Below are 22,979 nucleotides of genomic sequence, written 5' to 3' on the forward strand. Positions count from 1 at the left end.
TTATTTCTCATCTAAATTTTTAAAAATCGTATAGTACATGTTAAAAGTTCTCCTCACGGACCATAAATTTACTACACATAAAACACACTTTAAATGAAATGATATATGTTGCGAGACACCGTCGTCCTCCGCGAATTGGGTCGAAGCGTTTGATCTAGAGAGAAAAATCTGGCTTAGGTGGACGTGGCCGATGGCGTTGGTACCTAACGTGAGGTGTGAGTTCGTGACGTATGCTGTGGTGAAACATGAGATTTACACTTTGAGTGAACGTGCATGGTGTCATGCTTACGATCCTAAAGGACGTAGACTAGAAACATGGGCCGGTGGGCATGAGTTGAGGAATTTGTGGCAAGCATCGTCTTGTGTGGTTGATGGTATGCTGTTCAACGTTGATCCTGGCCGTTCTCTCGGACATTTGATAATCGTGTTTGATCTGAAGAAGCAAGTTTGGAGACCTGTTAAAATTAAAGATGTGAATGGTTTGCCTCCTTGTCTCTATCAGTATGGTTACGAGTCTAAAATGGGTAATATTGGTGGGAACCTTGTGATTTTGGTCGGTAACCAGACCCAGTGGTGGGATTATGAGGGTGAGAAAAGTATATGGTGCGTGGAGATCGGTTTGAGAAGAAATCAAGGAGGTGAGATTTGGGGGAAGGTCGAATCAGTCGAAGTTGTGTTTAAAACCACTGAGTCAACGCCCAGCATTGAGCTTTGTCGAACTGTTATCGTTTGATGAGTACATGGGACCAATGGTTACTTAAAAGGTGCGTGTTATGTGTTCTTATGTTTAGAGAGACACCTTGAAGACTTAGTTAGACTTTTTTTCATGAACTTGCAGGGGAAGGATCATAAGAAGCAGAGTACCTAAGAGGCTGTTATCTGACGCCTCAAGAGTAACTTGTCCTTCGTGAAGCAGCTTTCATTTCATTTTTTTTAGTCGATTTCAACTGTAATTAAAGAGGGTATTACAGTTTAAGTAAATCTAGATTCAATTTAAATGGTGTTTTCAAAAGCTTCTTAAAAGTAATCTAAATTCAATTTATTTGGAAGTTTATGACAGATTCTGATACAATAGAGAAAACAAACAAGCCTTTGTAGTCTTTCTTCAATTCTCAAAACAAGATACAAAATGTACCAAGAAACATAGTTGGAGATGTGAGCTCAGGGACATGGTTTCTAAGTATGAGAAATGTTCTTGCCAAAGAGTCCAGCTATGCCTTTCTCAGGGTCGTTTTGCTTCACAATGGACTCACCAACCAATACCTGCAAAAATTAGAATAAACTCACAAATCAGAGTATTTTCAATCATCTAATTTAAAAACTTGAAGAAGTTACACCAAGCAGCCTTTTGATAGATAGTTGTGAAAAGCTTACCGCTTTAACTCCAGCGGCTTGTACATAGGCAATATCATCAGGTGTAAACAAACCAGATTCACCAACCACCTTAAAAAAAACCCAAATAACACGACCATCATGATCAGAGAAACTTAGGAAGTTGTGAAAAGACCCTAATGGAAACAAGAACTACTTACAATCATGTCTTTCTCGCGGATTTGTCTACCATGCTCCCCTTCAAGAAGCTTCTTTGTATTACTAATGTCCACCTTAAATGTTTCTGAAACACACAAAAAAAACTTTAATTTGTAAACTTTCCACAACAAGAAACACCAAGAGATATCACAACTAGAGATATGTAACAAAAAATACTTCATTACCAAGACTTCGGTTATTGATGCCAACAAGCTCGATCCCTTCTATCCCAAGAACACGACCCATCTCTCTCTCATCGTGCACCTAATTGATAGCCAAGCGTATTTTAAGAGCCAAACTAAAAGTATTCTCAACAATAATCAAAAGCAAGATAAAAAAAAGACCTCAACAAGGGTAGCCAAACCAAGCTTCTTGCAGAGCTTAAGCAAGTAGGTTATTTCCAGGTCAGTCAATATAGCAGCAATGAGCAAAACTGCGTCAGCACCTTTAGTCCGAGCATAGTAGATCTGCCATGGATCTACAATAAACTCTTTGCATAATAGGGGACACTGCAAGTAATATTCAAAAAGAAGCAAGGCTTACGAAAAAAAACAAAAAAATTGTCTTCATCATTATTAAAAACAACAAAAGAAGAGAAACGAGACTTTGGTAAGAGAATAATAATACCTTCACACCAGCGCTTCTTATTGCTTCCAAGTTTTCAAAACCTCCCTGTCGAACCAAACCAAGACAAATGTTTAGAAAAAAATACATTGCAAATGTGTGTAAGATGTCTGCAGGTGAGTGAATACACAACAAGTGAAACCTTGAAATATTTTTGGTCAGTCAAAACACTGAGACATGCAGCACCGCCTCTTTCATAAGCTTGAGCAATCTCGACCTGTCAGCAACACAAGAAGAGGAATCATGAAAGACCATTCAGGTAAGAACAACAGTGAATCATATTGGGGAACCATTCAAAAGAAAAAAAATGTTAATTCAAACTGCAAAATGAGAAACACAACAATTCTACTTAAACCTTTACTAGCTTAGTCAGAGTCCTGATAACTATATTCTAGAAGACGATCTTTAACATTTTACAGAAATGGAATAGAAAATAAGAATCAACAATACCGGGTCAAAATTCTCTTTCAGGATTCCTCTACTAGGAGAAGCCTTCTTAACCTCAGCGATCAAAGCAGGGAAGCCAGTCCTTTGATGAGCCATCCTAAGCGCACCCACAAAATCCCTAGTGGGAGGAGCATTCTCTACAGCTTTCTTTAACGCCTCAAGTGGGTTCACTTCCTTCATCTGAAAAAAAAAGACAATCACCATTAACAACAACAAACTCATATAGCCTTGAAGAAGCAAAAAAAAAGAGGGGGTTGTAGAAGAAGAAAACTCTTTTACCCTGGAAACTTCTTGGTCTTTGTACCAAGTAATCTCCTCCAAGATGTTAGTGGGAGAATCAGCATTATGCAATCTTAGCTCAAAGGGTCCAGAATATCCCAGTGGAGCCTTGCTTGGTGGTTTTCTCCTGATCCTGATACCTTGGCTAATAGCTAATTCATTCTGATACATGTCTACTTCCCATTCCTTGATTCTTAGATCATTCTCTACTGATGAAGAAGAAGAAGAAGAAGCAACACCTAAGCTCTGCTTTCAGAAAGAAGAAAAAAAAAAGGCAAATACTTTCAGCAACAGATTAATATAATTAGATAAGAATAACCCCCAAATTGGTTTCAGCTAGGGTTTATAAATCGACCACAGACAATCAAAACGAAAGGCTCGACCTTTGTTAATGGGTTTTCTTTTCTTAGAATCAAAAGAGACAGAAGAAACAATAAAGTTTAATCACAAAGGAGAAGAAAACGGTGCTGTACCTGTTGAGCCCGGATCGTGAACTGCGACGGAGTTTTGGAACTGATCCTTGTGTCCATGGCAAAACCTGAGACTGGACGTCTGATGGAGACAGAACCGATACACCGATGGAGAGAAGGTGAGACCAGTCTAACCGGAAGTCTCTGTCCAGCACTTTGAACCGGAACTAGTGCTTCCATTGCCGGGGAATATGAAATGCTTTGATGATTCTGGGGTCGGAGGATCAAACCCAACTATAGTACAGTTTTATTATTATGAAAATATTTGGCAGTTGGGTGATTACCACGTGGTTTAAATATAAAACCAACGTGAGACTGAGATGGTTGGTGAAAAAAACTCAACGCATCGATATCAGTCCAACATTTTATGCCAGTATGCATCCTTGTACATTTTGTTGCATAGTTTGACCCAAAAGATGTAGGTAACATTTTTATGCTATTATAGCCTTCTTCGTATCTTCTCCTCTCGTGGCGACCGTCAATGCTCACTATCACAATCCGATGGATGATTGATTACCACTTCATCTCCTTGCATATCTTTAGGTGGATTTACTTTTTCGATTCATGATCACTGATTTTACTCTCTTGTGTTTCTCTGTTCTTAACGAGTTGGAGTGAGAAACCAAAAGAGGGAGAAAAACCCCCTTATGATCAAACTTTATTAATGTAAAGTAAAGCCGAAAAACACAAACAAATATGAAGTTTTGTTACAAGTGTTATATATATAAAGACTTTAGGCATACAGCTTGTGGAGTTCATCTTTGAACTTTGCCTTTATTTGCTCCCTCTTTATTTTGAGAGCAGCTGTCACTAGTCCCGACTCTGGTGTCCACGGCTCCGGCAATAACTTTATCTTTGCTGGGATTTCAAACTTTTCTAGCTTTGCCGCCTTTGCTGCCTGCAACCCAGCACATTTTGAAAACAATTTTAGCCGTTGTTGTAACTGTTAAAAAAAAAAACTAACGATGAATACTGAAACACAAACCTTGGTAAGAGATTGTTGAACCTCCTTGACTGCTTCACCGTTCTCGCATAGCTCAGAGACGTCGCTGGATTTAACTCCTGCTTCCTCTGCCCATTTCTCTATTGCTCCGTGTGATGGTACAACAAGAGCGACACAGTAGCTGTTCATTGGGTCTGCGTGTACCATAATGTTGTCAACGTAATTGCTTGAACCCAAAGCTGCCTCCACCTGTGAATTATGATTATGATCCAGACAATGCAAAGGGATAAGAATATTTTATCATGTACAATCCTTTACTTTAGGTTTTATATAGGCAAACCTTTCCAAGGGATACATATTCCCCATGTTGAAGTTTAACGATATCTTTCTTCCTGTCAATAACTTCAAGACATCCATCCGGGTGGAATCTCCCAATGTCTCCTGTGTAAAACCACCTCGTGCCCTTCTCATCAACCTGAAATTGTTCATGTTGATCATTAGAAATCTGTACAGCAAGCAGAATAACTAAGCGTCCGGTGTGTGCAATATGCTTCTTTTACCTTGTAAACCTCATCTGTTTTTTCTTGATTGTTGAAGTAACCTGCTGTTACACTGTTACCACCTACCACAATCTCCCCTCGAGGCATTGGTTTGTCTGAAACTCTATAGCCACCTTCTTCCCAAGAAACAAGCTGCAAGATAAATATCGATGACGCTTGTTATTCATGATCACAACAAGTTTACATACACGGACTGAATGCTCGTTGCAAACCTTAATGTAGCCACATGGGAGTGGTGGTCCCACGCGTCCAACAGTAGGGTCGTCCCACTCAGAAAACGTAGCTCCAGCACACGTTTCAGTCAATCCATATCCTTGACCGATTGGAGACCTGACGTAAAACAATACGCAATCACAATCAGAACCAACTAAGAAGAATACAGACAAGCACAAAGCACATGAATTTCAGCTAGCAAACATACCAACGTACAAAAAAATGTAGAAGAAAAACATCCAAAAGAATTCAATGGCGTTTGCCTAAGCCAACATGAGACAAGACTCGTATTGCAAAGGAAGATTCCTTACCCCATGCAGATATTGATGAAGCGTTGCGAATCAGGAGACAGAGGAGCCCCTCCAACGAGCATAAATCGGATGCGTCCTCCAAGCACAGCGCGTATTTTTTTGAAGACTAGAGTATCCCAAAACATTTTCTCCAAACCCCAGGCACCAAACCAACTTCCGTTCACAGCTGCTAACCGGCGATTGTAAGCAAAGTTAAAGAGAGTCTTCGCCATGCCACCCTTTTCCTCAACCTAGATTTTTGTCACGTACACAAGAATAACCGATTCTAGTAAGTAACTGCAAAAACACTCACAACATCGTTATCACTACGATGATACCTTTTTAAGAACTCCTTCACGGACACGATCAAGAATAGCTGGAACTGCAGTCATGAGAGTTGGGTTTAGAACTGAAACATCTCCTTTGGTTCCTTTCTTAATTTTATTTGAAGTGTCAGTTAAAGTCATTGCTGAGCCATAACCGATGGCACTACCCCATGTAAAGACCACAATCTGACACAAATAATTTGGTAAGAACGAAGTAAGAGAATAAGGTAGAAGTACTAAAGGGAGCGAGAGCTCAGAGAAATACCTCAGCTTCCAGCTCAAACACATGCGCCAAAGGTAAATATGCAATATACACGTCATTCTTATTCAGCTTTGGAATCACCTTCATAACTCCTGCAGCAGTTCCGATTAGATTCCCGTGGGTAATCATAACTCCCTGAGTACACCCGCACAAAAGTAAGGTTAGGATAACACTGCAGACTGGTAGAGGAAAATAAAATATGGTTTCTGCTTTCTTATAACTAAGAGAGAAGACACAGTCCAGCACACCTTTGGTAGACCGGTACTACCACTGGTAAACATTATAACAGCAACTCCATTCTTGGAAGGAAAGCTCGGCTCAACAGGTTTCTCCTTCCCCAGTTTCTCAACTTCAGCGATGGACGAAACAGTGATGTCACCAAGACCATTCACGTCACTAGAAGCAACCTCAACTCCATCTTCCTCAATGTAAATAATGTTCTTTACAGTCTTCAAGCTTGATTGTATCGCAGACAACTTCTTGAGTTGCTTTGAGTCGCATATCAGGGTCGACACTTGAGTCTGCCAACAATTTAACACCAAGATTCAGAGATCCAACACTAAGGATAGTAACAAAAAAAGCCTCCACACCAACCTCATTGAGTGAGTAAATTAAAGCATCCTCTCCTAAAGAAGCATAGATAGTAACAACAGTTAAATTCTGCCTGAAACATCCCTGTAATTTAGCAAAACAACAAAACAAGAAACAAAATCAATTTCATCAATTAAACGAACACCTAATAACAAAAACTCAAATCAATTACCTGAAAAGCGATAAACCACTCAGCACGAGTATCAGAAAAGATAGCGACACGAGTATCAACGTTATGTCCAACACCACCAACAAGCCCCGAGGCGAAGTTACAAACACGTTCAAAGACCTCTCCATAGCTCTGCCACCGATACTCCCCGAGATGAAGCTTCTCGAACTTCCTGCCGTCACTCGACGTGACGATCTCCTTGTCTATAAACTCCCTAGTCCCGAGCAACCGGTTGCTCGAGTACTTCTTGCAAGCCTGCTCAAACAAGGCGGCCATCGTCGTGGCTCCTGGCCAGGGGACGTCGACGAGATCGGGACCTCGAGCGTGACGCATCGCGTAGCCTTCCTCGCCGCCTACTTTCACCGGAACGCCTCTCTTCTTCCCCTTTTTGGTTCCGGTTAACACGACGGAGAGCAGGATCGGTACTAGTAGAGCGGCGACTCCGCCTGCTATGATCGTGGAGAGTCCGTACTCGCTGGTCGCCATTGGAGGATCTTCCATAACCACCTGGTAGATCTGATTGATTGATTGATCGGTAAAAAAAAAAGTCGAAATCGGCAGATCGCAAAAGTAAAAAACGAGGATCCAAATGATGATGAGGTTAAGGAATCGAGAAGAATCGGTGATTACCTCAGTGAAGAAGAATCGAATTGATCGGAGGTTTCTTGAGGATTTTCCTTTCGAATCGGATTGGAGAGAAAGTGTGTAATCAAAGCAAAGCTCTGTGGTGGTGGTGGACTTCGTCTTTTTTTTTTTTTTGGCTCGAGAAGCCGTCGTGGTTTTAGGAATCAAACCAATCGCGTGTACGGAGATAGACACGTGTCAGCCGGCGGATGGAAGAGAAATAGTAATCGGTGAATGGAGGGACACGTGTCATTCAATGGCACCTGCAGCATAAGTCAACAAGACTTTCGTTGCGCCACGACACTAATGAAGCTGAGATTCTCTGATTCTCCAGTTTTGGAATTGGAACCGGATACATCTGAAAACGAGTATTTTTTTTTTTTTCCCAAATTGAAATTATATAAATGGTCCAAGGTCCAAAAGGTAAAAGGCCGAAGCCCACCAACCAAACAGACTTACAGACAAAAACCCAAATCACAAAGGAATGGGCCTGCCTTACAAAGTAAAAGAATGGGTCACAGCCCAAATCACAAAAAATCACTCCACCGACACATCGGGGACTCAAACCACGTGTCACGCTCCGCACCCGCCCGGACGCACGTTGATATTCGTGTTCACGCACACCAATTAACCTAATGTGCACACTACCACAATCGAATGGTATGTCGATGTAGCACTTTAGGATCGAATCCACAGAGACCAACTCTTACACTTTATTTCTATTGGATCAATACTAGCTAAAACAAATATGGGGTTTTGTTTTGAGGGTAACGTGCAAAGCAAGTAAAATAATATAAATGAGAATTCAATTCAAAGAGAAGCCAGCCTAGGGTTACTTCATCGGGTGTTAATACTTGTGAGCTAAACAATTATTCAAGTGCTAATAAGAACAGTCTAGAACTCGGATCATTCAAGTAGAACAGTCCAATGTCGTGGTACTGCTCCCTATGCTAATCGATCTCACCGTCTAACTGTCGTTGAGGTGAGAAGCGACAACAGCAATAGAGATCAAGTCCGATAGGTTCACAGAACACCCTAATATCTACTTTCGCTGATTAGGGATGCAATGCTCATTCAAAACAGATCTAGCAACCTAAGCACTTTTGATGATCAGATTAAACCTATGATCTAACATTAAGCGGCCAGTTTAATGCAAGCAGTAAGAATGGTTATGAATGAAGACAATCGAGTGATTCACTTATCTATGTTTAGCTCACGAAATCAACACTCTAGAACCCTAGACAAGCTAGCCGACTACTCAGCTATGAACAGAGAAAACACAGAGTTCATAGATGAATAATACTGCATAAATATAACAGAAACAAAGAGAGGGTTCAGGATGATCTTCTCAAGACTGTAGAGATCCTTCTCCCTTTACAAATAAGTAAATCCCAACAATGGAGTCTTAGGTCTGTTAAGTTATATCAAAAGCCACAGGCGGCCAGAGAGAAAAAGAGGATAATTAGGGCAAATCCCGAGATGTTGTATTTTCCTTATTCGTCGGGAACAACCGCGGGATCACTCCGTCTGCTTGTTCCGCTTGATCGGGAACAGTCATCAGACTGTTCTGCGTGAAAATCACCAAACTGCACTGTTTTCTGCTTCTTTTGTTCCAGCAGGTCCATCTCCCATCCAGTGCAACTCCAGACCTGTAATGACTCGAAAAGGACTAGAAAGACTCGATAAAGACTTGAAAACCAATTAGAAAACATATATACAATGATGTATAAAACACCATATATCAATTCCCCCAGACTTAGATCCTTGTTTGTCATCGAACAAGACCAAGTATCAAGAACAGGGAGAAAGGTTTGAAAGTGTGGGAACTCTCCTATTCTCAGCAACCATACCTTAACCACGAATCTTTGAACCATACAAGCAGTAAACTAGGACAACACACCCTTACCAGAACCCCACTGACTGCTGTTCAAAAATCGGCTCCATACTCTACATTTCAAACCTGAAAAAGCAACACTATCGAGACAGAACTCCCTACATTCATTTAAGAGCAGCGTGAGCTTCTCATCACATGCACTATTCAGGGTAGACGGGCTAGGTGTGGAACAGGCTAATTTTATGGTGGAGCTAAAGAGTGTTTAGGGGATACCAACTTTTCGTAGTGGATGCAGGATATCGCGCAAAATAGTCGTGAGAGGACGGCTCCATTGATGTCCACAGCCCCTTACTCGTTTTGCTATCTCAGGAGCTGCTATCTCAAGAGCGACTGTTCTTTTCGTTTGGGAACAATCATCAGACTGCTCCGCTCATCTGTCTGCTCCTCATCCCTTCATATTGATACCTACTCTTCTGCTCGACCTTCCCAATGGCTCGTGTATCCTGAATTCTTCTCCTTCTCCATCACCATATGCTAAATAAAATGAAAGATTTTTTTTTTTTTTTTTTTAAGATGGTGGGGTGACGAAGAAGGAGGTAACATGTGATGTTTGGATTGCCACTGGTGGTTCTTCTGGTTCAAATCATTCTGGTTCTCCACCCATGTTCTTGCACAGCTCATTGGTTATGGAGCGGTTGCTCCCTTAATCTGCTTGTTCTCCTTTTGACTGAATCTGCGCAGCAGTAACGAGTAAGAGGCTGCGTCGATCCTTTCCTCTCCGACCTTTTTGCACATATCTGCACATATAACACTGAAAAACAAATGCAGGAAGGTGGAATAAAGGCTAAGGTTCAGGGTGGGAACTAGCTAAAGATGAGCTAGCCACTCAGGAACATCAAGATGGATAGAAAGAATAAGAAGTCCTGAGTGTAGTTCTTGTTTCCCTGATCTAGTGCCCATAACAAGAAGAATTTCAGTCAAGATTAGGTTCAAGTTATTTGGAGTTAAGTCTACCCAGTGTAACCTGATCGGCTGAGAACTTCTGGAGAATCAAGTGAGATATGTCAGGGTGTTCCGGGTCCACATGTGTGTCTTTCGCCACTGCTAAGGTCACTGAATAAGATAACTAAAGCACGAGGTGGTTAGTGATCAACACGGAATAAGGTCCTAATTCCCACAAAATTTTGACTGACTCGATCCTAAACACTGACTCAAACTGACTCAAGAGAAAAACAAAAGAAAGAAACGAGTTAGTAAACGACGAATACCCTCCCCCAGACTTACTTCACAACGTCTCGGTGTGAAAATAAATCAGAGAGAAGGTGAAAACAAGAATATACAAAAAATTTTTTTGGTCGAGATACTTACCTGGAGCGGGTGCTCCGAAAAATTCTGGGTGTTCTGTCGCCAGATTTTCACCTGGGCGGTTGTTCTCGGCTCCTGCAGAACAGAGAGCTCCGTTTCTGCAACCCAGAATTTTTCGAAGTATCTCGAATTTTTCTGCTTTTTTGACCTGAAACTCAATAAACTAAAACGAAAATAAGCAAACAAAAACAAAACCAAGTTATATTTACACTTACCAGTGGGTTGCCTCCCCCCAAGCGCTTGGTTAAAGTCATTAGCTTGACTTGGTGACAGGGATCAGTCGGGTTGAGCATGAGGGCTTGTTCCAAAACAAGCTCCACAATCTGACATGTTCAGCTTCAAAACTTTGCTCAACAACCCTTTCACAGCAGCTTCTCCTTTCTCTTTCAGCTCATCAATGAGAATAACTCTGACCTTGGAGAAAGGTTTAGAGGTATCCTTACACTTTACCTCATATTCAATGGATTTCTCATCACACATGCAAGGTATCAAAGTCATGGTAAGATCTCTCCTGGCCCTTTTCTTCTGGACTTTTACATTCACCTTAGCATTCCGACTGAGTGTATGGGTATCAGTGTGAGGATCTCCATCCTGGACTTCCTTGATCTCACTGTTTTTACCAAGCTCCTTCCTTGGAACAACCTTCAGCTTTTTTCCACTGAACACTGAGATGCAAGAGGAGTGTAGTTTCTGGAATCTGGTGGGAACAGCCTGATGGAAGACATTCTTGTTGATGTGGGAGAAGGAGACTCTCTTATTAGGCATATCAACGATTGCTCCCACTGTAGCCATAAATGTCCTTCCTAAGATCAAAGGCATCTCATGATCCTTGTTCATCTCAACAACCTGAAATTCAGTATGGAGAACACAGTCCCCAACTTGGACATGAAGGTTGCGAATAGTGCCATAAGGAACTGCTCTGGAAGAATTTGCAAAAGTCAGAGTCACCTTAGAAGGCTCAACATCAGCAATGCCTAACTTGTCTACAATCGCCATTGAGACAAGATTCACACAAGATCCAGAGTCACAAAGAGCTTCCTCAAATTCTTCTCCAGCAATGGAACATGGAAAAGCAAATTTTCCAGGGTCATCAACCTTAGGCAACACCTTCAGGTGTCTAGGTGGAATCGGATAGGGAACCTTAGGAACATAGACTCGCACTGGTGGAATATCAGCAGATCTGTTAGGAGCGGGAGCAGTCGCGGGAGAAGTCACTCTAGAGCTAGCAGATTGCTCTGTTCTGCGCCCAGAACAGTCTCAGCGAACAGTTGTTCAGCTTGTTTTTCCTCAGATTTCTCACGTCTCTGCTCGGTTGCATTACAGTGCTCAACCCTAGGATTCATCACACTTTTTCCACGAATGATCTCTTGTTGTCTTTTAACAGTTTCAGCAGTTTGACCAAGTTGAACATCAATCTTCTTTATGTGGTTGCTCACAGTATCATATTTTGAATTCAACTCGGTGAACATGCTGTCCATCCTGGTGTTGATGTCTGTGGTAACCTGATTCAGTGCCTTGACCTGAAGTTGCTGGCTCTGGAGCATCTGCTGCATCATAATGTTCAGATTTTTCAGATCGTCTGGCGGACTGTTCCCTGCAGTCAGAGCACTCGTGGCTGGAACAACTTGCTGATTGCTCTCCGGATGGTGTTCTGATACCCAGATCCTTGTGCCTGGTTGTTCTGCAGTAGCTGATCGACCTTATCTGTTAGCTCATCAATTTTCTGGGTGTGTACACTGTTCTCTTTCTTGGAGCGGTTGCTCTCCTGATTCTCATTGGCTGAGCTAGCTGCCATGTTCTCAATCAGCTTGAGCACTCCATCAGTGGTCTTAGTCATGAAGTCTCCATTGCTCGAAGAGTTTAGAGCACCTTGGTATTTCCAGTCCACCCCATCATAGAAAATGCCTAGGAGGTAATCATCATCAAATCCATGGTGAGGGCATTCTCTCTGGTAGTCATTGAAGCGCTCCCATGCGTCACAAAAAGGCTCATCATGGAGCTGTCTGAATGAAGTGATCTTGTTCCTAAATGCAGCTGTTTTCGCCTTAGAGTAAAAATGGTTGAGGAACGCTGATCGGACCTGTTCCCATGAAGTGATAGAGCCGGTAGGGAGGGAGTTCAACCACCGTGCAGCTTTTCCATCAAGAGAGAATGGGAATAGCATGCACTTGATGTAGTCTGGTGGCACACCATTCGCACGAGTAAAACTGCAGACTTTTTCGAAATTTTCAATATGCTCCACTGGAATTTCTGCAGAAAGACCAGAGAACACTTTTCTTTGCACCAGATCAATCAGAGCAGACTTGATCTCGAAGTCCTGCGTGGTGCAGAGTGGAGGAACAATGGCAGAGCGCGTAGTAGGAATGTTCCGCAGAAGGTTTCTCTCTCCGATTAGAACAGACTGCGCTGCTTGTTCCTGCCGCGCGAGAGCAGCCTGCTGAGCAGATTGTTCTGCAGCTGCTTGCTGAGCTTGGATGGTCTGCTGCATCTGAAGCATCTGCTGTTGCATCAGTTGCATTGCTGCAGCGAGATCATCCTGATGACCGTGATCACCCATGGTGGTGTCAGTAGGCCTTGGCTGTTGTATGTTCTGTTTTTCTAAACCTTGCGATCTCCTGCAACAAAGAGAAAAGAGCAAATTAGAGGTCTTAGACTAAATAAATAACCGAAAAATAAAGGTAAAAAAGATGGTCCCCGGCAACGGCGCCAAATTGATATCCGTGTTCACGCACACCAATTAACCTAATGTGCACACTACCACAATCGAATAGTATGTCGATGTAGCACTTTAGGATCGAATCCACAGAGACCAACTCTTACACTTTATTTCTATTGGATCAATACTTAGCTAAAACAAATATGGGGTTTTGTTTTGAGGGTAACGTGCAAAGCAAGTAAAATAATATAAATGAGAATTCAATTCAAAGAGAAGCCAGCCTAGGGTTACTTCATCGGGTGTTAATACTTGTGAGCTAAACAATTATTCAAGTGCTAATAAGAACAGTCTAGAACTCGGATCACTCAAGTAGAACAGTCTAATGTCGTGGTACTGCTCCCTATGCTAATCGATCTCATCGTCTAACTGTCGTTGAGGTGAGAAGCGACAACAAGCAATAGAGATCAAGTCCGATAGGTTCACAGAACACCCTAATATCTACTTTCGCTGATTAGGGATGCAATGCTCATTCAAAACAGATCTAGCAACCTAAGCACTTTTGATGATCAGATTAAACCTATGATCTAACATTAAGCGGCCAGTTTAATGCAAGCAGTAAGAATGGTTATGAATGAAGACAATCGAGTGATTCACTTATCTATGTTTAGCTCACGAAATCAACACCCTAGAACCCTAGACAAGCTAGCCGACTACTCAGCCATGAACAGAGAAAACACAGAGTTCATAGATGAATAATACTGCATAAATATAACAGAAACAAAGAGAGGGTTCAGGATGATCTTCTCAAGAGTGTAGAGATCCTTCTCCCTTTACAAATAAGTAAATCCCAACAATGGAGTCTTAGGTCTGTTTCTCTATGAAAAATAGCGTAGAATGATGTAGAAAAATAGAAAAAGAAGTTATATCAAAAGCCACAGGCGGCCAGAGAGAAAAAGAGGATAATTAGGGCAAATCCCGAGATGTTGTATTTTCCTTATTCGTCGGGAACAACCGCGGGATCACTCCGTCTGCTTGTTCCGCTTGATCAGGAACAGTCATCAGACTGTTCTGCGTGAAAATCACCAAACTGCACTGTTTTCTGCTTCTTTTGTTCCAGCAGGTCCATCTCCCATCCAGTGCAACTCCAGACCTGTAATGACTCGAAAAGGACTAGAAAGACTCGATAAAGACTTGAAAACCAATTAGAAAACATATATACAATGATGTATAAAACACCATATATCACACGTGTCACTTGATCCCTTCAACCCGACGAGCGTCGCCGCTACATGTCGTCTCCGGAGGCCACGACCGAGACTAACCCGCCGTCGCAAAACCTCGGAGCCAAACCAGATTAAATCCACCGGAGAGCTTCATCGGGGTTCACCCGAGATCTCAAACCGCATCGATGCGAACCCATCAAATTTAGAACTGCTTCAACGCAGGAGAGCATCCATCGCCGCCGCGAGATCTCTTCCATAACAGAACCGAAACCCACGAAATCGTTACCAGAGTGAAAATAACTGGAGCATAAGAAGCCTCCACCTGAAACCGCAACCTAAAACTGCTTGTTCTCCTTAGCCGGAAAAGGAGCAACAACGGCGCACTAAAGCCGACCGTCCACCAAGAAGGCGGTGCGACGACGGACGCCAAGAGACAAAACGAAAATGAGCCGACGGAACTAGACAAGCAGGAAAGTAACGGAAAAGAAAAGAAATCAGGGCCGACGGTGGCTGTGGAAGCCCACGCCGTCGGCCGGACGCGATGAAAACGACGGAGCTTCTCTCTCTTCGAAAAAACGAGTATTTTTCTTTTTTGTTAAATTGGTCTGTTTCGATTTTTGTTTATTTGGTCGGCAACTTTTTAACTTTCCACAACATCTTCTCTTTCTTCCACCTATTAATTCAATATTTATTTATTTCTTTACTTTAATAATCTACAAAATTCAACATTCTATCCATTTTTGTTTCTCATATTTTTCTTCTTTTTAATTGTATTTTATAATAAAAACTATAATAACTAAAATTGAATAAATTTAAATTTAAATTTTAACACAAAATTACTTTTAATCAAATTGAAATAGTATTTTCTTTTAGATAATGATAAGATTGCAATAAAAATTCATTTTTTTTCTTTATCCAAACTAAATAAACCAAATCTCTATTTATAGACCATAAAAAATTATAATTTTTGATATATTTTATTTAAAGAATATTATTTGATATTGATCTCAAATAACTAGGATGCAGCAAAAATGTTAAAAAATTTATCAACCAGTGTTATTGTTGCACATGTGCCAATATAATCTTTTTGTTTGATATTGATCTCAAACCTGACTTGGTTTGTTTCAAGTAGTTGTATTTTTTACTTTTAATTGACCCGTTCTGAACAAGTACTCGCTATCTCAAGTATTCGTAATTTTTTTGGATACTTGTAAACTACTTGACTTGATTTATTACTTGATTTTGTCTTTTACTTGACTATTTTGATTTGATTTATTACTTGATTTTATCTTTTACTTGATTATTTGACTTGGTTTATTACTTGATTTTGTCTTTACTTGACTATTTGACTTGATTTATTACTTGATTTTGTCTTTTACTTGACTTAATTTGATACTTGATCTTCTCAATTACTTAACATGTTTTCCTTGACTACTTGAAATTAAATATGAAATACTTGATATCCAAAAAAACTTCATATAAACATACAAACTTTCAAGCATAAGTTATTATCTGTTTTAAATAATAGCTAAAGACAAAATAAAGATAGGCATTGACCTTGGTTACATGAACCAAATACCGAAAAACAAAATGAAAGCAAACCAAATTTTCTAATTCCTCAAACGGATCCTAAACTTTTAGAACCGAACCAGAACTGAAATCAAAAACCAAATGACCAGATCTAATCTGAATAATTTTAACAAAAATTTGACAAAAACAATATCTTCGCACAGTGCAGATCCGTATCTAGTATATAATAAATAATAGAACAAGTAAAAAAACAAGTAACAAACCAAGTATAAAACCAAGTAGTTAAAAATAAAAATATATTTGATACTCGACTTGTACTTACGAGTAATAAATTCCGCTTACTTGTTACTCGACTTGATTGTAGTAAGTATTTGTTTTTTCAAACCAAACCGAGTTAAGTAGCAAGTATAAACCGGGTATAAGTAATAGTGATCAAGCCTAGTGGTAATATGGTTAGTTTGTGAAATATAGTTTTTTTGGTTATTGAGTAGAATTTACCTCTTTGCATTACGTATGTATTGTGCAACTTGTCATGACTGTGTTTTGCTATTATAAGAGAAATTATGATATATATTTTTACAAAAGATTGGAATAACTGTATGAACATATTATACTAAATATATTGTAAATTATATATCAAAATCTTGCAAAATAATAATTAATAAAAATATATAAGTTTAAAGTGAAAGAAACCTCTTACAAAAACTGATAGTTCATAATTAGTTGTTATCTAACCCTGAATGCATTGAATATAAAATGCAAATTTATAAAAAAAAATAATGTAAATAATAAATAAATTAAATATATTGTTGAGTTATATAGACTAACGTTAATGAAAATATTTAGTCCATTATAACAATTTAAATTTATATCTATTACCATTTAAAAAATCTATTTCAATATACAAATTATATATGGACAAGGTAACTTGAAAGAAAATAAAATGTCCACACATGTAATTAGGTAAGGAATCACTTTAATATTATTTTGACTATAATCTAAGAAAATTAATTGAAAGATTTTCTCTAAAAATTTCCTTTTATGCAAGTCTATGTTAATATATATATGTGTGTGTGTGTGTCCATCTAAAATATAATAGAACACTCAAACAATTTAGAAAACATCTTACAAAATGAATATCTCCAAACATATATTAATCTCATTTGTTTTTTACTATTTTCTTCGTGACATCAAATGTTCAGTGCACCAACATTGTTTCAGGTATTAGAATACTGACATTTAATTTTAGCTATGCTAATGTCTTCACTTCTACATGATTTAATATTTTATTATTATGTGAATAGTTTTGGGAGTAAAACAAGGAAACGAAGATTGCTTGGGTTGGTGTAACAGAAATCCTGCAATGGAAGCAAAATGTGACAGTGTTTGTAGACGCACCAGAAATAAAAGGGGTACTTGTAGTTCTCGCCTTTGTTGTTGTGTGTCATAAGACAAAAAAAATTAAATATTATTATTATATATTTATATAATTATTATATAATTATTAATGAAATGAATATTGCCAATAATACATAAAAATGTTATCAAATTGAAGTTACTTTGATAAATTGCGAGAAAATATTAGTCAAAGTTTACCGAATGTTAAAAATGTAATTACACTATACATGATATAGAACTGTAAAGTTGACAAAAAAAAGAACTGTAAAATAACTAGGTTTTTGGTAAAAAAAGAACTGATAATTATTTGTACGTTTAGCATTTTTTTTCTTGTATGAGTTTGATCACTATACATGATATAGAACTGTAAAGTTGACAAAAAAAAAAGAACTGATAATTATTTGTACGTTTAGCATTTTTTTTTCTTGTATGAGTTTGATCATTTCTGACGAAAATAAAGACTAGAATAATATTTTGTAATCAGTTGTCGAGATAATTGTGTATTTTATATATTAGAATTGTTTTTTTTTTTCTTTTTTTGGCATCATATATTAGAATCGTTAAGAATGACATTTCCAATAATGGCTGTGTTCATAATCTTGCAGTCAAACATCATTTAGTTGTTACAGATCAGTTTTATATGTATTTGTTTTCCCTTATTGTATATTCTAAATTATTATATTAATGAAATGGATATAACTAATACAAGTAAATATTGTAAGAATATGTGTGGTAATATAAAACAAATGATCAAAACTTTTTTAGGTAGTGACAATGAAATGGGATAGAATCCTTTGAAAAGATATCAGTGGATCAAAGATTCAAAATACAAGCTTTTGTATTTCTTAAAAATAGATCACAACATATGATTGATGAATAGTTTGGTCGGTGGTTATCAAACAAACAGAAGGAGATTCTTATGAAATATATTATCCTCACATTTCCTATCTGTGTTATGTCTAGTTTTTTTGCTATTATTGGATATCTGAGAAAAGTTTTTGAGTGCCATTACACGGTTTAATAGAGCTCAAATTCACCTAGACGAGGGAGGTATTAGGCAAAATAATTTTTTTAAATGTTTATATAAACATGGATTATCTATTTTAAAGAAGAAAACGTTAATAAAATTCGGAATTGCATAAAGATATTTATCAATGAATAATATGGTATCTTTGAAAAGTTTATAATAACAAACTATTTAGATGGAATCACGAGAGACTTTCTAGAGCTAATAAAGCATGTAGAAGTTGAATCTAAAGTATGCTTTGAATCGAATGTAAAAGAAACTGAAAAAAAAAAGATAAACCATTATATCATCAATTAACACTTCGAACCTTAAGCTTGTTAAACATATGTTAAATGGATGGTTTTTGGATTCATAGAGCATAATTCAGTGAATTTGGAAGGATATTGAAATAGTTTTAAGGACAAACATGAGCTATGTAAAATATACTTTAGCATATGATCTATCAATATTTAAGAAAATTTTGCAAGAATCTTATTACAATATTTCAAGACCCAATAACATGGTCAAACTTTTCAAAGGAATTGAAAAATTAGCTATCTTAAAATAAATGTTCTTAAGATTTCAAGATTATCTACTATGATCAATATCTTTTGTTGATTTTCTGCAAAATTAAGAAGATTAACGACCGTTTCCATTTATACAATAAAGTGAAAAGAAAGAAAGGATTATCATACAATTTGTTATCAGCAATCATACAAATCACTAAGCTATCAATAGCACCTAAATTAATATTTTTCCATTTAGACATGTAGTTTATTTAGCTAGTGGAGAATGCATAGACGACAAAAAGGGATTAGTCTCTTTCTACAAACCTCCGCCTTCTCTCTATAAGATCATACTTTCTGATCTATGTCTTCTGACCGATGACGGTGGGCTTCCATAGACACGTCGTCGGTCGGGATTTATTTTTATTCTGGTTTTATCTAGGATTTTCCTTTTTCCGGTGTCGCCTGATCTTTAGGTGGCTGGCCGGTTTTGGCTCCGCCGTTGTCAAGGTGAAACGGTCGGCGTTTTTGTTTCCATGTCACAATGTCTTGTGTTGATGTGGGCTTATCGTATGAAGGTATCCAAGTGTTTCGGCGTGGTCTTAGCATGGTTCGTGACTTCGATATTCCGGATTGCTCTCGGCGTTGCTGATTGATGCTTTATGGTTGTCAAAGAACAGACGACGAAGGCGAAGAAGAAGTGAATTATGGCTGCTCTTCTCCAGTTATGGTCGATGGTGAAGATCTGGGAACGATTTCGTGTTTCCGGTGGTGGTTCGGTGGAAGACCGGCGGTGACTCATTAGGCGGTCCCTTGAGACGTGTGTCTCCTCGTTGTTTGAGGATTTCGACATGTGTTATGGCCATGCAAATCTCTCGACGCGTGGAAGGGACGTCTAATTACTCTCAGTGTTGTGAATGGACTTTAGACCCAATAGCTGTTTTCTTAGTATACTCTTTTGTTCTGGGTTCTCTGTGGTTAATCTTGTAAGATGTATGGACTTGACCATTGGGCTTAATCCCTTTAATAAAAATATTAGATGGAAAAAAAAGCTCATGAAGAAGAATGTGTATGATCCGTCATACAAAAAAAGTTCATCAAATTAAGTAACACCTAATAACAAAAACTCAAATCAATTACCTGATAAACCACTCAGCACGAGTATCAGAAAAGATAGCGACACGAGTATCAATTAGGTCTGTGCATTTTACCCTGATTCGAAAACTCGACCCAAAACCGACCCAAAAAACCGCTCCGGGTAGGAACCGATCCGAACAAATTACCCTATCGAGTCTTGTTGTAGAGGACATACGGGTCTTGGATCCGCCAGACCCGAATCTGAAATTCAATGGATACCCGAATTAATAATGTAAATTAAATAAAATAAGTTGAAGGGAAGTCAAAGACGGATTAATTGTCTACAGAGCAAAGAGGTCAACCACTAAGAGACAATCAATTATTGTTTTATCTCGTCTAGTTTAATATGTGTACACATTTTAATATAATAAAAACACAAATTTTGAATAAAATTTCGAATATTTTCGAATATTTAAAAAATTTCAGATGTTCTTTTGTATTTTTATGTATTTTTAGGTCGAAGCAGAACCGAATCCGCCCGAAACCGAACCGATAAATTCTAATTACCCGAATGGGTCCAACTATCTAAGACCCGACCCGATCTGGACCCAATACAATCCAAACCAATATGTAAACGAAAATTTGAAATTATCCTATTGGGTTCTAAACTCCTAGACCCGACCTGAAAGGACCGATCCGAACCCGACCTGACCCAAACCTGACCTGACGACCGAATGCCCAGACCTAGTATCAACGTTATGTCACCAACAAGCCCCGAGGCAAAGTTGCAAACACGTTCAAAGACCTCTCCATAGCTCTGCCACCGATACTCCCCAAGATGAAGCTTCTCGAACTTCCTGCCGTCACTAGACGTGACGATCTCCTTGTCTATAAACTCCCTAGTCCCGAGCAACCGGTTGCTCGAGTACTTCTTGCAAGCCTGCTCAAACAAGGCGGCCATAGTCGTGGCTCCCGGCCAGGGAACGTCGACGAGATCGGGACCTCGGGCGTGACGCATCGCGTAACCTTCCTCGCCGCCTACTTTCACCGGAACGCCTCTCTTCTTCCCCTTTTTGGTTCCGGTTAACACGACGGAGAGCAGAATCGGTACTAGTAGAGCTGCGACTCCGCCTGCTATGATCGTGGAGAGTTCGTACTCGCTGGTTTTGGAGTACGATGAAGCCATTGAGGATCTTCCATAACCACCTAGTAGATCCGATGATTGATCGGTAAAAGTCAAAATCGGCAGATTAGAAAAGACAAAAAAACAGAAGGATTCAAATGAAGAAAAGAAGAATCGTGATTACCTCCGTGAAGAATCGAATTGATCAGAAGTTTCTTGAGGATTTCCTTTCGAATCGGATTTCCAGAGGAAGTGTGTAATCAAAGCAACGCTGTGGTGGACTTCGTCGTGGTTTTAGGAATCAAACCAATCACGAGTAGGGAGATAGACATGTGTCCGTCTGTAGATGGAAGAGACATGGTAATCGGTGATGGATGGACACATGTCGTTCGGTGGCACCGGGAGATAGGTCAACAAGACTTTCATAGTGCCACGACACCAAGGAAGCTGCTCCCTCTTAGATTCTCTGATTCTCCAGTTTTGGAATTGGTACATCTGAAACGTGTATTTTCAAAATTGGTTTATTTCGATTTTTTATTTGGTCTGCAAAATTCAAATATCTGTCCATTTGATTATTTACAGTCACTATTATTTTCTTTAACGCACTTAGCAAGTTGATCAATATAGGTAAGTTTTTTGGGAGATACATATTGGAACCAGCATTCGTACAAAGTCGAGACGGCGACAATGTTTTGGACATAGATAGCAATTGCTGCATCACCGCAATCATGGCGTTCATGCTTCTTATCCAGTGTGGCTAATGACTCATAGAGATTCTTAGCATCTTCTTCGAAAATGATTGACTTAGGGCATGTTTATTTCTCCATTTGAATGATCCATTTGAATGGAAATGAGATTGTTGTTCGTTTAAACATTAAAAGTACATCTCATTCGGATGGTTCATTTGAATGACTTTTAAAATTTTAGGTTTAATCTTAGAGTCAATTTGGCTGAACCAAATTGGACCATTTGAATGGACCATCTCCATTCAAAATAGCATAATGTCTATTATACAATTTATATAGTTTACAAAATTACAAATTTAACCAAATATTAATTTGTTACTCAAGAAAAATGACAAAACCATAAAATGCATTTTTTCACCAAAACCACTAACAAATCTATAACATCCATCCCGAACGCCAGTGCTTTAGCCGGTAGTGGAGGTGATACAGCTTAAATGCTCGAAGAGTCTATAATAGTTGGCCTATTTTGGTTTAATAGTTTGCAAATCACAAAAAAAGAAAATATATAAAATTGTCATTTATTTTTTCACATTCTTTTCCCTTTTAATATTTCGGTTTTAAACTGGTCTGTTTCAGTTTCAGTTTGACCAAAAAAAAAACTGGTCTGTTTCAGTTTAACTGGTTTAAATGCATTAAGAAGAGTTGACAAAAAAATGCATTAAGAAGATCTATTGGATTAATAATCTAAGATAATTTTAACTAAAACTATAAAGAATTGAACTTTGAATAGACTTTGTAAGGTTATTGTTCCAAACTTTAAGGTGACTTGAATAAATTTCAGGATATTTAATGTATTTTATTTAAAATGATAAATTTTATTCTTGAATACTTTTTTATGATCATTGATATTTTATAAACATACAGAAAATATATACAAAAAAATATTATTTCCTAGATTATTTTGAAGAAAAACTGAGTTGAAATAGTTTATTGAAAACTATAGCAGTATTATGCTCCTAGATTTTCAAATAAATTAAATTTTGATCTGTATTTTTAGAAGGCAGCATTATTTTGGAATAACAAAAAATTATTAAATTTTTTTATTCGATACGTTTTGTTTGTTTATGAGTTTTGTACAAATTTATGTTTACATTTTTGTGCATTATTTGTTTTCTTAGTGATATTTTTTTAGTTTTGAGAAGAATTTAGATCTGCTAATATAATATATATATACATTTATATATATA

The 22,979-nt window shown here is 38.4% G+C and overlaps 4 protein-coding genes and 1 non-coding gene across 10 annotated transcripts; 2 read left to right on the forward strand and 3 right to left on the reverse strand.

Moving 5' to 3' along the window:
- Positions 1 to 190: 190 nt before the first annotated feature.
- LOC108858830 (kelch repeat-containing protein At1g19470-like) lies at positions 191 to 733 on the forward strand. Its single transcript, XM_018632698.1, has one exon. It carries the CDS (start codon positions 191 to 193, stop codon positions 731 to 733), a length of 543 nt encoding a protein of 180 aa, XP_018488200.1.
- Positions 734 to 1,014: 281 nt separating this feature from the next.
- LOC108862227 (indole-3-glycerol phosphate synthase, chloroplastic) lies at positions 1,015 to 3,612 on the reverse strand. The gene is made up of 10 exons (XM_018636290.2): positions 3,354 to 3,612; positions 2,881 to 3,126; positions 2,605 to 2,781; positions 2,297 to 2,371; positions 2,158 to 2,202; positions 1,875 to 2,039; positions 1,716 to 1,794; positions 1,533 to 1,615; positions 1,375 to 1,443; positions 1,015 to 1,263 (listed from the first exon to the last, which is right to left on the reverse strand). Exons 1-10 carry the CDS (start codon positions 3,528 to 3,530, stop codon positions 1,177 to 1,179), a joined length of 1,203 nt encoding a protein of 400 aa, XP_018491792.1. The 5' UTR covers positions 3,531 to 3,612; the 3' UTR covers positions 1,015 to 1,176.
- Positions 3,613 to 3,965: 353 nt separating this feature from the next.
- LOC130512905 (long chain acyl-CoA synthetase 8-like) lies at positions 3,966 to 7,489 on the reverse strand. 2 transcript variants are annotated; one of them, XM_057011379.1, is made up of 12 exons: positions 7,335 to 7,489; positions 6,708 to 7,220; positions 6,539 to 6,619; positions 6,193 to 6,465; positions 5,948 to 6,079; positions 5,695 to 5,868; positions 5,378 to 5,607; positions 5,066 to 5,183; positions 4,854 to 4,985; positions 4,634 to 4,768; positions 4,336 to 4,542; positions 3,966 to 4,248 (listed from the first exon to the last, which is right to left on the reverse strand). In XM_057011379.1, the coding sequence occupies exons 2-12, from the start codon at positions 7,203 to 7,205 to the stop codon at positions 4,084 to 4,086; spliced, it is 2,145 nt and encodes a 714-aa protein (XP_056867359.1). In that variant the 5' UTR covers positions 7,206 to 7,220; positions 7,335 to 7,489; the 3' UTR covers positions 3,966 to 4,083. The 2 variants fall into 2 exon arrangements, with proteins under 2 accessions (XP_056867359.1, XP_056867360.1); XM_057011380.1 differs by having other exon boundaries at positions 6,708 to 7,211; positions 7,335 to 7,485.
- A 4,963-nt stretch (positions 7,490 to 12,452) lies between these two features.
- LOC130495303 (small nucleolar RNA R71) lies at positions 12,453 to 12,559 on the forward strand. Its single transcript, XR_008934575.1, has one exon. It is a non-coding gene; the product is annotated as a small nucleolar RNA R71 (small nucleolar RNA).
- A 6,445-nt stretch (positions 12,560 to 19,004) lies between these two features.
- Positions 19,005 to 21,473, reverse strand: LOC108857757 (long chain acyl-CoA synthetase 8-like). 5 transcript variants are annotated; one of them, XM_057011218.1, is made up of 4 exons: positions 21,231 to 21,473; positions 20,631 to 21,129; positions 19,987 to 20,184; positions 19,005 to 19,867 (listed from the first exon to the last, which is right to left on the reverse strand). In XM_057011218.1, exons 2-4 carry the CDS (start codon positions 21,107 to 21,109, stop codon positions 19,861 to 19,863), a joined length of 684 nt encoding a protein of 227 aa, XP_056867198.1. In that variant the 5' UTR covers positions 21,110 to 21,129; positions 21,231 to 21,473; the 3' UTR covers positions 19,005 to 19,860. The 5 variants fall into 5 exon arrangements, with proteins under 5 accessions (XP_056867198.1, XP_056867201.1, XP_056867200.1 ...); XM_057011221.1 differs by having other exon boundaries at positions 19,005 to 20,184; positions 20,668 to 21,129; positions 21,231 to 21,471; XM_057011220.1 differs by having other exon boundaries at positions 19,005 to 20,184; positions 20,642 to 21,129; positions 21,231 to 21,471.
- Positions 21,474 to 22,979: the final 1,506 nt, after the last annotated feature.

Source organism: Raphanus sativus, chromosome 5 (assembly GCF_000801105.2).
Source record: "Raphanus sativus cultivar WK10039 chromosome 5, ASM80110v3, whole genome shotgun sequence".
Taxonomy (NCBI): domain Eukaryota; kingdom Viridiplantae; phylum Streptophyta; class Magnoliopsida; order Brassicales; family Brassicaceae; genus Raphanus; species Raphanus sativus.